General features: G+C 38.1%; 1 protein-coding gene across 7 annotated transcripts in view; it reads right to left on the reverse strand.

Moving 5' to 3' along the window:
• MTMR6 (myotubularin related protein 6) overlaps positions 1-15,921 on the reverse strand; it is an 80,605-nt gene that overhangs the window by 47,242 nt on the left and 17,442 nt on the right. For 6 of the 7 annotated variants that reach the window (XM_049646735.1, XM_049646734.1, XM_049646733.1 and 3 more), the window contains exons 4-14: positions 15,062-15,219; positions 14,404-14,532; positions 11,304-11,438; positions 10,536-10,649; positions 8,988-9,120; positions 7,914-8,023; positions 7,361-7,486; positions 4,028-4,077; positions 3,396-3,596; positions 1,098-1,229; positions 884-1,010 (exon numbers count right to left, since the gene is read on the reverse strand). In XM_049646735.1, the coding sequence (XP_049502692.1) occupies positions 884-1,010; positions 1,098-1,229; positions 3,396-3,596; positions 4,028-4,077; positions 7,361-7,486; positions 7,914-8,023; positions 8,988-9,120; positions 10,536-10,649; positions 11,304-11,438; positions 14,404-14,532; positions 15,062-15,219 (1,415 nt within the window). The remainder of the gene's footprint in view (positions 1-883; positions 1,011-1,097; positions 1,230-3,395; positions 3,597-4,027; positions 4,078-7,360; positions 7,487-7,913; positions 8,024-8,987; positions 9,121-10,535; positions 10,650-11,303; positions 11,439-14,403; positions 14,533-15,061; positions 15,220-15,921) is intronic. The other variant, XM_049646730.1, reaches the window with a different exon arrangement.

Below are 15,921 nucleotides of genomic sequence, written 5' to 3' on the forward strand. Positions count from 1 at the left end.
GAGCCCCGCGTCAGGCTCTGGACTGATGGCTCGGAGCCTGGAGCCTGTTTCCGATTCTGTGTCTCCCTCTCTCTCTGCCCCTCCCCCGTTCATGCTCTGTCTCTCTCTGTCCCAAAAATAAATAAAAAACGTTGAAAAAAAAAAAAAAAAAACAAAAAAACGACAGAAGTATAAAAATATGCACAGGAATAATTAACGCTAAATTCCGCCCAAATTATGTGGGGATGGGCTGAGCAGAAGTATACAGGATCTTCAAATATATCCTACTTCATTTCTTAAAAAAAAAAAAAAAAAGTGCTGAGGTATGATAAATATTAAAATCTCAAAAAGCGTGAAAGATACCCCAATATTTATTACGTTCATATCTCTACTTTTCTGATGACCCCTGAACAACACAGGGGTTGAAGGAACCAAACCTCCCTGCAACCAAAAACCCACATGTAACTTCTGACTCCCCCAAAACATAACTACTAATAGCCTACCATTGACTGGAATCCTTATCAGTAGCATAAACAGTCAACTGATACATATTTTGTATGTTACAATGTATTATATACTATATTCTCACAATAAAGTAAGCTAGAGAAAAGAAAATGTTATTTAGAAAGGCATAAGGAAGAGAAAGTATATTTACAGTACTGTGCTGTATTTGTAACAAAAAAAATCCACTTATAAGTGGACCTGTGTATTTCAAACCCATGTTGTTCAAGGGTCATCAGATATTGTACATCAGCTGTACAGTATTAGTATTTCAACATTAAAATTCAGGGAAAGCAATTCAAACTTAAGAGGTTTCTACATACCAATTTACACTTCCAACATAAGGAAATAAACTAACTTAATATTCCAAATGTATTATATTAAGACACTTCAGAATACTTACAGATTCTAAGTCTTTAATATCTTTCTCTAACTGCTTATTTTGCTCATTCATATTCGTAATTATATTAAACACAGACTGTCTAGGATGCAATGTTCGGTCAAATTGGTGGTACATGTTTCTCCAAAACCTTTAGGACAAAACCAAAAAACAACAGCTCAATAAATTGTGTTTGAAAAAAAAAACAAGTATAAATACCTCAATGATGCCAACTTACTTAAAATTGAAAGATACTGTATTTGGCTCCAAAACTGTAAATTTTGGAGATTTGGAAGTGTAGAGAGGATTTAAGTACTTCTTCTGGTCATCCAGGAGAAAAGGCCACAGGGAGTAAGTCTTCTCCTTTAACCTTGGTGTAACGAGAAAAACAAAGAGCTTTCTCACAGATGCTAATAATCCTTTTTTATAGATCAGGCAATTCCTTCCCAAGTAGATTGCAGTTTTAATTTTTCCTTCTAGTCACAGTCTAACCTCACCTTGTCTCTGCATTTTGTATTCTCCCTTTCCACTCATAATCATGAAATAAAACCATGTCTCTTTGAACATAACACAGGTCTACCATTTCTCTCACAACCATACACGTTAAGAGATTCCTTTCAACTCCCACAACTTCGTAAACGTGGTCTCTGTGACACCTATCTCAAATCACTATACACATGTATACAGAGTAAGATACTTGTATCACTCTTTGCCTCATTCTTTTTAACCCTCCATAGGGGCCGTAGTACAAGTAATTGCGGAGCAGGGACAAATTTAAGTGGGAATGAGTACAATAAAAGGGAATTGGGAAAAATCAAGTCGTTATTCAACAGTAAAAACACACCAATTATATTGCAATTTTAAGAATACGTTAGGTGAAGTAAGTGGATAAAGAGTAGAATGGTTTAGATGGTACGTTTACGAAATAAACATAAAACAGATAGGAGTACAGGGAAAAGGGGAGAGTTTGCTCATTTTTCTATGATCCCTAAGACGGGTAAGTTCTTAGAGAAAGACTAATAGGAAATACATGCTTTGACTACCATCTTCCTTTTTGACAGGATGTTTGGCACTAACCGAGGGCAGTTTTTCCTAAAATAGCTCTGTACTCAGCATCACCTGCTCCAAACTGTGATAAAGTGAATTACCACGGCGTGGAGCTCGAGTCTTAATGGTCTTTGATTTGTTCATCTCTGTCATACTTGATTTCAGTTGCAATTCCTTTCACACATCTTTAGAATCTTCCACGTGCTCTCAGTTCTGCTTTTGAGTTGGTTGAGAGTGAGAGTGTGTGGCTGTCTTCAAATTACTATCAGACTTAGCTTCTCTCGTCCTTGGATACGCAAGAATCTATACCTGCTCTTTATTGGCTTGTAAGAAACCTAAACGCAGAAACTCAACCTAAAAAAAATGTAAGAACTTCTCACGGCCTTATCCCACATCTCCTTTGCATCAAAATCTAGCCAGAAACCCCTACTCCCAAAGACTGGTTAGGAAAGAACAGATAGGAGACCCAATTCAGGGACAGACACACTATAGCTAACATATTTTCCCCAAACAACTGTCTGCTTGGAAATGTGAGAACTGTGGCACCAGGTGGCTCGTCAGCTGAGTGTCCAACTCTTAATTTTGGCTCAGGTCACGATCTCACGGTTCGTGGGACAGAGTCCACGTTGGGCTCTGCGATGACAGCAAGGAGCCTGCTTGGGATTCTCTCTCTTTATCTCTCTCTCTCTCTGCCCCTCCCGTGAGCAACTGCATGCTCTCTCTTTTTCTCCCTCTAAATAAATAAACTTTCAAAATAATTTTTAAAAAATCATTTTGTGTTTATTTTTGAGAAAGAGCGTGAGCGAAAGAGGGGCAGAGAGAGGGAGACACAGAATCCGAAGCGGGCTCCAGGCTCGGAGCCGTCAGCACAGAGCCCGACGCGGGGCTCGAACTCACGGACCGCGAGATCGTGACCTGAGCCGAAGTCGGACGCTTAACCGACTGAGCCACCCAGGTGCGCCACCCCACCCCCCGCCCCCCAAATAAAATTGTTAAAGAGAAAGAAATGCAAGAAATATAAAGCCTCATCTTACCTTAAAACCAACAGTTGTAAAATTCTTTACCAAACCTTAAAGCTTAGTGATCAATACTTTGTAGGAAATGAAATAGTGTAAGGCTTTTCTGTTCTAAATATATATTCAGACTAGAAAGGAACATGAAGGGGGTTTCCAGGGTGTTGGCAATACTTCTTGTTCTAGGTGCTGGTTACATGGATGGATGAGTTTTAGATGTGCTGAGCTTTGCACTTAAGCTATATGTACTTTTCCACGTGTATGCCACATTTCAAAACAAATTTTTTAAATGTGTTTTTACTATTAACTTGAGGATGTGAAGGATCTTCAGAAAGTACTTAGCTTCGGAAATACAGACAATAAAATTCAGTTCTATTACAAACTGTCAAGTTATTTTATTATGTTCAACCATGACCTATGTTAGACCTCAGCTAAGTAGGAAAAAAAACCAGTCCATTTGAAGCAAACCATCTTACTTGAGTTCTTCTCTTTCCTTCTGACAATTTCCAAGGAAGTTTCCAAATTGGCATGAATGAATATGTTCATGGATCTGAAGGAGAAACGCTTCATTGAATTCAAAGGCTTGTGGAAACTGTTCGGTCAAATGCCACACACATTCCAAGAACTGAGTAAACACCGGTGAGACTTCCTTTGGGTCACCATCCAAATGGCCACACCTAACCCCCCAGAAAGTACAAGCTTTTGAAAATGCCTCTGAGAGAAGACAAGTGTTCAGGTATTATTAAATTTAAACACACACACAAACACACGAACCAAAAACTTTGTGATATTGGCATTAAAAAAGTATATATATATTTTTTTTATTAAAGCAATTTAAACCTGAGTTTTTCAACCACAACTTTAAAGGGTATGTTATCTTCTAAGTACCACAATCCAGACAGAAGGAAGGTAATGAATTGCCATAAAAATTAACAAAGGTATGAGAATTGAAAGAAGTAACAGAAAAAAATTAAATCAGTTTTCATACAAAAAACAGCACTCTCACCTGCTTCTGGACATGTGAGCTCATGAAGAACAGAAATATTCTGGCACTCTAAAATAGCTTTATTAATTTTACAAAATATATAAGTGTAAAAGTATGACTCACCTCTCTGAAAACTTATGTCCAAAAGAGATCCAATCCTTTTCTATTAAAACCTTAATAAGAAAAAGTAAAATGCAATTTACAACTACTTTCAATTTCTTTTGTTTAAAATGGATTAAAAACTATTATTTTAATAACAGCATTTACCCTTTCAACTTATGGTTGCAAACAGAACAGTTTTTTTTTTAAGTTTTTTAATGTTTATTTATTCTGGAGACAGAGAGACAGAGCGTGAGCAGGGAAGGGGCAGAGAGAGAGGGAGACACAGAATCTGAAACAGGCTCCAGGCTCTGAGCTCTCAGCACAGAACCCGATGCGGGGCTTGAATCCATGAACCGGGAGATCATGACCTGAGCCGAAGTGAGACGTTCAACCAACTGAGCCACCCAGGCGCCCCCAAATTTTTGTTTAATGATAGGCAAAATATAGAAAGAACCTGGATTAGGGGTTGGTTTAACAAAGAGTAAAAATGATGCATAAAAGAAACGGTAGTCCTGTGACTTAATCACTTCAGTTGTATCTATTACATTTTAAATGAAAAGTACATGCTATAAAGCACTAGTACATTTACATTTTTATGTGTAATATCTGCATAGTAAAAAAACTAAGAAAATATAAATCAAAATGGTAACAGTGGTTAACTGTGGGTGGTAGACTGGGATATATGTTTTAAACCTTTTGGCTTATTGTACATTACTTATATGGTGCTTACAAAAAAATATACACACAAACACACACACACACACACACACAGAGGGAGATGGGGAGAGACAGAGAGAGAGAGAGCAATGAAAAGTTTATATTCAAATTCAAATGTTGATATCAACCTCTCGAATGAACGGTCTTTATCTGTTTTCTCTGTCACAACTCTACTGAAGAGACAGGCTTCTGATTTTTTTCAGTCTAATCTATGTAACGTATCTTCTTAGTATACCACGTAATTTCATTATCTAATCACCAAGTACATTTTCAGTATTAAAACAGCCACATTTAGCTTCTCTGATTTTGTTTTAAGTCTCTCCAGAAGGCCATGTAATGTGATGGGGAAAGATGCAGTTTCTGGAGCCATGTTGCATGGGTTCAAATCCTAGCTTTGCCACTTCCACACTTGTGTGACCGCAGGCAAACGGTCTTCAGGCTGGAGCCCCAAATTTTACTGCAGGCCCTCTGCCTTTCCTCTCCACACCCACATCTAAAACTTCACTCAGTGTCTTTCTCACGAAACTTAGTCATCTGTTTCTCTCAGTAGAAAGAGCAAGACAGCAGCACCATCCATCCTGGCAACTGAGCCCAGATCTGGAAAATCATCCGGGAAGGGGCCTCCTCTCTTCTACCGCACATTTAACCCAGGAGCAATTCTTACGACTCTACTATTCTCAATATTCCTGGAGGTTGAACCCCACCCTCTTGTATCTGTGTGGGACTGCCCTACTCCTGGCTGTCTTTTCTCTTCTGAGTTAGCTTACCAGTTTCTACACTGGTCTCCTGCCCTCCATCATCCACTCCCCTCCACCTGGAAGACACCAAGCCACCTTTTTACAAAGATCTAAGCAAGTTACTGTTCCCTCTATTTAAAGCCCGTTAATGGCTCTCACTACCCAAAGAAGGTGAAGGTCAAATTTCAGTCTTCTCTTCCTGAGGCTTTCATCTCACTATATTCTTCTGCACCCAAGTAGCCCACTCTGACACCCTGAGCCCCAGTCATCACGCATACCTGCAGTCAGCTAACGGATCTATGCTTTGGTTCTCATTGCTCCTTTTGCCTGGGAAGCTCTCACTCTGTCCCAGGGCATTTATCACATGACTTCATTTGAATGTCTAGCAAACAATTAAAGCCAGACATGGCACAGAAAATATTCCTCACCTTACACTCTCAAGGTAAGCTGCACATAATTTTATCAGGAGCACTTCCATTCAGCCTATCCCAGATTCGGTATGTTAGTGCCACCAAATAATGGTGCTGAAAGGGATCTGGTGATGGTGAACTTCCCTCTGTCTTAAAGATGGCACTACGTTTAATAATTCTAACTAATGACAACTTTCTACCTTCGCTTCATTTACTTTACTTGCCATGAGTTAAGATGCAAATTTTGAAAATCTAATCACGTTAAAAGACAAAAAACAGGAGCCAGGGCTTTAGCTTCACAGAGCAGAAAACCTAGAGGCGCCTGGGGGGCTCAGTCGGTCAAGCATCCAACTTCAGCTCAGGTCATGAGCTCGTGGTTTGTGGGTTCGAGCCCCGCATCAGGCTCTGTGCTGACAGTGCAGAGCCTGGAGCCTGCTTTGGATTCTGTGTCTCCCTCTCTCTGCCTCTCCCCTGCTGGTGCTCTGTCTCTCCCAGTCTCTCAAAAATAAGTAAACATAAAGAAATAAAAATTAAAAAAATAACAAAGAAAATCTATTCAACTAGAAATTTAATCTTCAGATATAAAACATGCTTCCTAATGTGTAATTACAATTAACAAATAAAGGAGTTTTAAACAGAAAGTTTCCTCTAGAATATAATTTTTTTTAATGTTTTCATTATTTATTTTTGAGACAGAGAGAGAGGAAGAGAGAGTGCAAGCAGGGGAGGGGCAGAGAAAAAGGGAGACACAGAATCTGAAGCAGGCTTCAGGCTCTGAGCTGTCACAATAGAGCTCAACGTGGGGCTCAAACCCACGAACTGCGAGATCTTGACCTGAGCCGAAGTCGGATGCTCAACCGACTGAGCCACCCAGGCACACCTAAAAAATAATTTTTAAGTACTCTTATTTGTGCCTTTACTATATCACTCATATTAGTTAGATAAAAATGAGGGAGAAAATACTGAATATTTCTACTATAACATTTTAGGAAACAACTATTAAATTTAAAAGTTGTTGGGTCACCGGGTGGCTCAGTCGGTTGAGTGTTCGACTTCAGCTCAGGTCATGATCTTGTGGTTCCTGAGTTCAAGCTCTGCATTGGGCTTGCTGCTGTCAGCCTGTCAGCACAGAGCCTGCATCAAATCCTTTGTTCCCCCCCCTTCTCAAGCTTGCTCCCTCTCTACAAATTAAAATTAATTAATTAATTTGAAACTCGTTTTCAAAGAGGTGGCACAAATTGAAATCAGTCTGATTCAAGGTTTTTGAAACTCAGTACTATATATATTTTAAGCCAGAAAATTCTTTGCCGCAGGTGCTGTCCTATGTGGTATAGAGTATGAGCAGCATCCTGGGCCTCTACCAGTTAAATGTTAGTTAAATCCTTTTCTCTGTAACAATCAAAGCTGTCTCCTAACATGGCCAAATGTCTCCTGGGAGGACAAAATCACTCCTATTTGAGAATCACTGGTCCAGCCAAATCACTCCTTACCATGAATCCTTTGATTGTCCTGTAGTAGGAATCCAGTAAGAGAGAGCCAAGGGAACAGACCTGGGACGTCCTATCCCAACCATCAGAACAATGTACCAACACACTTGCACTTTCAACCGTTATTGCCTGGAAAGAAAGATCACATACTTAGATTACAGCAGAATACATTTTAGTGACATCAATTAAGTTCTATTTAAAAACGACACTAGCAAGTATTGCATTTCACAGAAGAGCAAGGATTGCAATGGTAATGTCACGGCATAATTTCCAAAAAGAAAAAAAAAAAAAAGGCAAAACACAATAAAAACACAAAGCATACCGACAAAAACCAAAACCAAAACCGCTGTGTCAAAGTATCTGGGGATTTCTTTTTAAGTCCCTACATGAAGTGCCACGTGATCTTTTAAAGCTCAAATGAAAGGAAGCCTCATTAAGCAGGTAACACGTAATAAAACTTATCTGACTGGAAAAGATACCAGGTCCCAACAGAATAAATGTATTCCTTCCCAACCAGTATAAACCCCCAAACCAAATATGAGAAAAGAAGAGTTACTTTGGCTAAGAAGATTGCTGCATCCATAACAGCTTTGATATGGCGAAGCCATCCTGAGCTCTCCAAACCAGAGTAGAAATCACTGACAGAAAGCCCTTTGGTACCATTAACTAGAAAAGAAGGAAAAAATTTTCAATTAGAATGAGGCTACAGTCTCCACTTTTCCTCCTCAAGCTCTCTCTGAGTTAAACGAAAAAAAGAAGAGGACAAAATAAAAAGGACTCTATAAATGAAAAGATGCTAGGAGAAGCTCAATAATGGATTTTGGGGGTATGTTTTTCTGTCATTCTTCATGCTTAAGTAAAGCTCCAATCTCCTCTAAAAAAAACTTAAGTACAAAGTGTTTAATTAAAAAGTCTGATTTTTTTTTCATTAAAGAATTTTAAGTTTATTTTTGAGAGTGAGCGAGCGAGCGAGCGAGCACGAGTCAGGGAGGGGCAGGGAAAGAGGGAGAGAGAGAATCCCAAACAGGCTATCTACGCACTGCCAGTGCAGACCAGTGCAGGGCTTGAACTCACGAACCATGAGATCATGACCTGGAGTCGAAATCCAGAGTTGGACATTTTACCAACTGAGCCATCCCAGTGCCCCTGATATTTTAATTTTTAAAATTCCACACCATGACTGGAAAGACACCTTAGTACTTAAATAGAGCATTACTATGATCAATTAATCAATCTAACAATAGCAATTTCTGTAACACCATTAGAACTTTGCTGTCCAATACAGGAGCCACTATCTACCTGAATATGGCTATTGACATATGTTTAGTCCAAACTGAGATGCACTGTAAGAGTGTAAAATACACACTAGTCAATTTCTAAGACTTTAAAAAAAAACAAAAACACCTAAAATGTGTCATTACTAATTTTTATACCGATTACACGTTAACACAATGTTTTTAATATATTAGGTTAAATAAGTACATTGTTAAAATTAATTTCAACTTTTTTTTTTTTACTTTTTTGAATGTATAGGACATTTTTAAATTACCTTAATTTTAAATTTTATAATTGGACTAGCATTATATTTCTATTAGACAAAGTTGCCTCCAAGGCAAACAATAATTCATACCTTCCAATAACTTCTGAAGGCTGGACCGCATGACATGAATATTTTCAATTCCAACAAACTGAAATCTAATATTAGAATAGTTGTCTTCATTTTCATAACCTTTTCCAGCTGCTCTGTTGGCCATTGCATTCAGCTAAAATTTAAAATTTTAGAAATTGAGAGATAAATTGCTTTTATCTTTTAATTTAGTTCACCAAAACATCATGAAAGCACTAAATGAACCATATTTTACCACAGAGTTTAAAGAACACTTTAAAACTGAATATGCTACCATTTTTTAATGAATAAAAGTGTCACATATGTTATTAACAGTAAAAAGGGCCACTAACAACACGATTGCTATATAATGGAAAGTTCAGACAAGAAGTTCCCCACAAATAATTTATGAAACTAATTCACTTATGTTTGTAGTCGGTTTTCCATACGTTTGCAGTATTTCAAAATTTAGAAGAAGAAAGAAATATCTCTTATCTGAATCCTAAATGATTCAGAGATGAGCAGAGCTGGGAAGTTTTTCTGTTGCAGAATGAATGAGACCCACTTCAGAGCAAGCCTGTGGAGCCCTTGACCATCGGAGAGCCACAGGGACCCTGAAGAATCAGATCTGAAATGCACGTCAGGTTATTCGAGGTCCTCCACGTTAGAGATTACTGGAGGCCCACATGGTACATACCATGGCACGTAATCCACGAGCCTGATACATCTCCAAGAACTGGGCCAAACTAAGGAGAAAAACAGACTGCCAGTAGGCCCAATGTCTTTGGTCACTAGATCAAATGTAGAAGCTCATTTAAGATTTGGCATGTTTTCATTCTTCCAGACTAGGATTTCATATTACACATTATTACTGTTTACTAAGTATTCTTATCAACTTGGATGAAACAAAACCTAAATTGAAAGAAAAAGTAGCTTTTCATCCAGTGGATGGGGGCCCAGTTTGGTAACGAGAACAGTTCAATTCTAACTGCTGGCTCACTGGTGATTCCGCACCTAAGGTGAAAGTTAGATAGTAAAACGCTTCCACATTATTACTACTTAAATTTGAGTTCATCAGGTGAGAGTCAGAGATTAAAATGCTTCCACATCACTACTCAAGTTTAACTAGTATAACAAAACAAAGAGAGAGGCCTGTTTTCTGTGTGGAAGTCAATTATACAAATGAGAGGTATAAGGTCCTGAGAAACAGATTGCCCTCAGGCCTCATATTCAGAAAGTCTTGTGTTACAACAATCGTTTATATCTAATATCATCTAAAAGTAGTTCTGACCTATGAACCCACCTAGATGAAACAAGGAAGTAAAATAAAATTTGTCTTACGATATCACCAACATTCCAGACTTCTAAGAACGTCTTTTCTTGTTAAGATAAAAGATCAAATTATCAATTTCTAATTTTTAATATTTCTTAATTTACTCAAATTAATCTTCAAATTAATCTTCTGTTTCTTCCATTATCTTTTGTGAGAATGCACAATGATGAGAATAACTTCTAGAACAACTACCGTTCCTTTCAACAAAACTGCCTAAAATCGTGTTCTATATCGCTCACTCGCTTTTTCTCATCGCTTTCTCTTATTTTCTCATCATTCCAGATTTTTGAAGAAATCCTCACTATAATTCTGCCAATGTCCTTTTGTGTAGCCCACCAGCTCTGCATGCGATGCTATAATAAAAATTAAAAGTGATGTTAGCTATTACCATTGAGGATTTTAATTACTTTAGTTTCAGGATCCAATATGCATTAGTTGTTTAACTGTGTTTATAAAAAGGAAAAGGGATTCTGACATTTGGCCCAATGATAAAAATTTAACCTAACATTATAGATGCCTAACGGAACAACCGTTTCCTGTTTACTATTTATAATTCTCTAGTTCAATGTTTCTTAAGTTGAACTCACTATTTTCCTTATTTTCTTGAATATTTCAATTAAGGCCCATTATTTTAACAAAAAGTATTTTGACAATTAAACATTCTACCAAAAAAATTTAGTAAGATTTTCTAATTTTTCACAACACACATACTATTTAATATTTCTTCACAATAACATAAGACTTACACATCATCAAGAGCTCTCAATATAAAGTTCAGCTTTTCTAAATTTACGTATAAATCAGAAGACATAAGAAATCACACATCTGGGAAACAAGTCTCCTAACCTGGCATCCTTTTAAAGGCTGCTTTCCTCAGTATCATTAGCCTCAGTTACTTTAAAACTAGGATTCAGATAGGTCGATTATGGGCAATTAGATCAAATCTCACTAATTAAAGTAACAAAGATAAGGAAACAAACAGACTGTACTGTATTCAAGACACGTACTTTGGGCCTGGTATCCATTACATACATATAGCGATTGACTGGGTTGGCTTTACTAATGGCTTGAAGCAAATGTTCATCCTCCAGGCACCTGGCACTGAATCCTGATAGTGGCTGACTACATCGACAAATGGCAGCCTAATTTTAAAAGGACAGAAAACAGATTATTCAGAGATGTCTAAAACATGTCTAAAAAATGCTTAAAAGAAAAACAAAAGTTAAAATCAAACATGTAATCTGTTTAAAAGATGGCAAGACAATTAGAAGATGTTAACTCTAAAATACTATTAGAATTAAACGCTTTTTTTAATATCTTGGTGTTATGTAAATTTTCCCAATATTTTCTTCTAGTAAGAAACTGAAATGCTTCCTTGCCTAGTTTGATGAAAAATTCCTCAATTCTAAGAAGCAACACTTGGTCAATTCTCTATCATGTAACCTACTAAGATACTTGCATTCTATGCTCTAGATTATAAAATACTTTGAACTCAAGTTCAAGTAGGAGATTAGTCAATAAAGGTAGAACAAAATTTTTAAAAATAGCAACATTTGAGCTTTTACTTTCCCAAAGCTTTTGGATCTCTACTGAGAAATCAGATCTTAATATAAAATGAGACATAAAGTAAGAAAAATGAGTTTCAGTTTAAATTTGAGTTAAAACATAGTCAATCTAGGAGGGCAAACATATCTGTAAGAAGTAGCGAATGTTGGATTAGACATTTTAAAGTCTTAAAGAAAGATTGAAAGATTTAGACCCGTATACTTTTTCTCCAATCTCATCCATACCAACTCCAACTTAACCTGACCCAACATTCCAACCACAGTGTTTAACATGAAGGAAAAAGAGTAACATAAATTCACACATTCACATATTTTAAATTCATACATAAAACCATGAGAATCTAATAAAATAGAAGAAAATGAGGACTGCTTTACAACATTCTTTTCAGACACACTTTCTGATTTGTTAAATTGGGCACTGAATATCTATTTTCAGCCAAGCTTTCCAATAAATACTGTATACAAATGTGGGTGTGTCAAATAGAGGCCATACCCAGTCATAACTCCCTACGACTTTGTTATGAAGAGTAGATTGAGAATTTCTGTTTAAAGTTTTACCTTTTACCTCTGGTTCCCTTCTAAAATTGAACTAAAATTCTAATAAAGACATCTAAAATGTATAAAATCAAAAAATCAAAGAGAATGGAAAAGAGAAAAGTACAGTAGAAATATTAATAAAATTTCAGTAAATGAAAGCAAATTGATAAGTAATAACCAATTTACTGGAACAAAGAAAGCTGCCAAGTTGTTATAAGTCCACAAGAACCAAGTATTCTGAGCAGCAAAATTTACCTCTGATTTACCTCTGAAAGCTTGACCCAGAGTATAACTGAAAATAGAACTGGCTGAATGTCTGTATGGGGACTAGTTAAGGCTCCCACATCTTCCCTCACCCTGAAGACAAAGTTTATCCTATGAAAAGGATTAACCCCAAGACTCTGGACAATAGGCACAGCTGTGGGTGTAACCCTCAAAAAACAGGAGGATGGGGCGGTTGGGGGCGGGGGGCACCTGGGTGGCTCAGTCAGTTGAGCATCCGACTTCAGCTCAGGACCTGATCTCATAGCTCGTGAGTTCAAGCCCCACGTCGGGCTCTGTGCAGACGGCTCAGAGCCTGGAGCCAGCTTTGGATTCTGTGTCTCCCTCTCTCTCTGCCCCTCCCCTGCTCACACTCTGTCTCTCTCTCTCAAAAATAAACATTAAAAAATAATTACAAAAAAAACCCAGAAAGAATCCAAAGATAGAGATCACACATGCACACAAACTTCTGAACAGCTTTGTAGTACCCCACTTTTAAATATGAGAGGGCAGCTAAGAATCAGGTATTCTGAAAGGCATGAAAAACAAACAAAAAAATAAACAGAAAAAAGGAACTCTGAGAGACAGACAACTAATGTGGGAAGCAAAAGAATTCTTTTAAAAAATCTTTAATATCTTCAGAGAACCCAGTCATCACGGCCAAGAAAAGTGTCTAAAAAGTTCAGGAAATACAAAAGAGTTCTTAGATTTAAATATAGTATAGCAAAAATAAAGAAGTGGACTAGAAACGAAGTCGAGGAAATGTAAAAAATAGAGATGGAAAATAGGAGAGAAAATGAAGAAAAACGGAAGTTTACAGAAGCCCATTAGCCCATTTGCCAACACACACACACACACACACACACACACACAAAGGAAAGTAAAAGACAGGAAGTTACCAAAGAAATGGAGAAGTAATTTCCCCAAAGCGAGTTCCCAAAGAGAATTTTTAAAAACACGCCAAAGCACCTCACTGTGAAATTTCAGAACACTAGGGGGAAAAGCAGATTCTAAAAGCTTCCTGAGGAGAAACAATCAGGTCACAAAGGACTGGGAGTCAGAAGTGGCATGGGACTCCCCAACTTACTAGCTGTTAGATCTAGGAAAAGTGGTTTACTCTGCTAGTCTCCCCATCTGAAAGTTACAGGTAGTTAGTAGAGGCTAACTTATCAGATTGTCGTGGGGATTTCATGCATATGAAGCATCTAACACATAGTACCTCGGGGCCTACTATTACAAGCTACAAAGAAAACTCTGCGGTAATGGGCAATCCCTATTACAGCATCTCAGTACAAAGATGCCTCCTCCCCCTCTTCATATTGCAGAATCCTTCTGTTTGAAGAGCTTTCTACAAAAACTGAGAGCCTGAAATACCCTTGGTTTTCTTCTTTTCTTAGCTGGCTTCTCAAGACTGTGGTTTCCCCCAATACACGCAGGATGAAAAGAGAACCACAGGGAAGAAGAAGAACCTATCTGTGCCTTAATCCTAGTACTTTCAGGTCCCTATGAGAAGGAAGGAAAGACTGAAGGAGGGCGGGAGAGGAAAGAAACATGGCAAGTAGGAAAGGTTCTGTATTTCAGGCTACTTTTGTCTTTCAAAAACGTAACCCAGATTTCCCTATCAGCAACGTTATAATAATGATCTCTTGATGTAAAAGCAAGTGCTCTTTAGGGTGCTTAAACCTGAAGAGGGGTTACACGTTGTTTGTAAATTAACAAAAGAAAAAAGAAAACCTTTTCTTACCTCTTTATGTTCATGATAGTAGGAAAGAACTGGGAATCTTCCCTTGCTCCGGAACTTGGAACTACCAACAATTATTGGTTTACTTGCTATTCGGGGAACATAAAGTTCTCTGGGGTAAGTTTCACAAATCTGTAAAAAAACAAGTGAAACATAACCATTCTTCTCACCATTCAAAAACCATGAGGTTGAAAACCACCTTCAAAAAACTTTCAAACTTATTAAATGCAAGTGCGGTACACATACGGACAGACAACTTGCCGCTGGGACACTCTCGGGCTCTGGGACTAACATTTTCTGAATTTCTCCCAAAAGGTTGCTACGTCGAAGTAAATCAGAGAAAGACAAATACCGCATGATTTCACTCGTACATCGAATTTAAGCAACGAAACAAATGAGCAAAGGGGAAAAAAGAGAGAGAGTGAGAGACAAGCCAGGAAACAGACTCTTTACGGAGAACAAACTGATGGTTACCGGAGGGGAAGGGAGGGGGGAAGGGTTACACAGGTGATGGGGGTTAAGGACGGCACTTGTGAGGAGCCCCCGGTGTTGTAAAGAAGTGTTGAGTCACTGTGTTGTACACCTGAAACTAATATTACACTGTATGTTAACTACCTGGAATTTAAATAAAAACTTAAAAAAAAAAAGGTCGCTAAGTTACCTTGTATTCTCGGTTGGCATCAGACAGCTGCCAGTTTGAATTTGGCACTCCCATCCTCTTATATTCCTCGGCAAGGTCAATGAGCTGCCAGCCCCGGAGTCGCTCCGAATCGTTTTGTTTGGGATTGTAAGAGAATGCATAGAGATCTTCATATTTTGCTGTAGTATACAAAACACATAAATGTTAAGCTGCTACTATTATAGGATTTATAGTTAAAATTCTACAAATAACAGTTTTTCAGTTGTTGTTTTTTTTAACGTTTATTTATTTCTGAGAGAGAGAAAGACAGAGTGTGAGCCGGGGAGGGGCAGAGAGAGAGGAAGACACAGAATCCAAAGCAGGCTCCGGGCTCTGAGCTGTCGGCACAGAGCCCGACGCGGGGCTGGAACCCACGAACTGTGAGATCACGACCTGAGCCGAAGTCGGACGCTTAACCGACGGAGCCACCCAGGCACCCCAACAGTTTTTCAGTTTTATCCCTTCATTTTTCCTTTAAAATTTTCAAAGAGATAACTAATACCTGAACATATTTGAACTGAATATTTTCTCAGTTTGTTAATTCACATGATTATATCTAAAGGGATATCAATCTGAGATTCAATTTATATCATCAGCAAAAGCTAATAAATAATATTTTTATATTATCATACCCTAGTGTAATACTTCTTTTTAAAAGTAAACTTCTGGGGCGCCTGGGTGGCTCAGTCGGTTAAGCGTCCGACTTCAGCCAGGTCACGATCTCGCGGTCCGTGAGTTCGAGCCCCGCGTCGGGCTCTGGGCTGATGGCTCAGAGCCTGGAGCCTGCTTCCGGTTCTGTGTCTCCTTCTCTCTCTGCCCCTCCCCCCTTCATGCTCTGTCTC

The sequence above is a fragment of the Panthera uncia genome (assembly GCF_023721935.1).
Source record: "Panthera uncia isolate 11264 chromosome A1 unlocalized genomic scaffold, Puncia_PCG_1.0 HiC_scaffold_16, whole genome shotgun sequence".
NCBI lineage: Eukaryota > Metazoa > Chordata > Mammalia > Carnivora > Felidae > Panthera > Panthera uncia.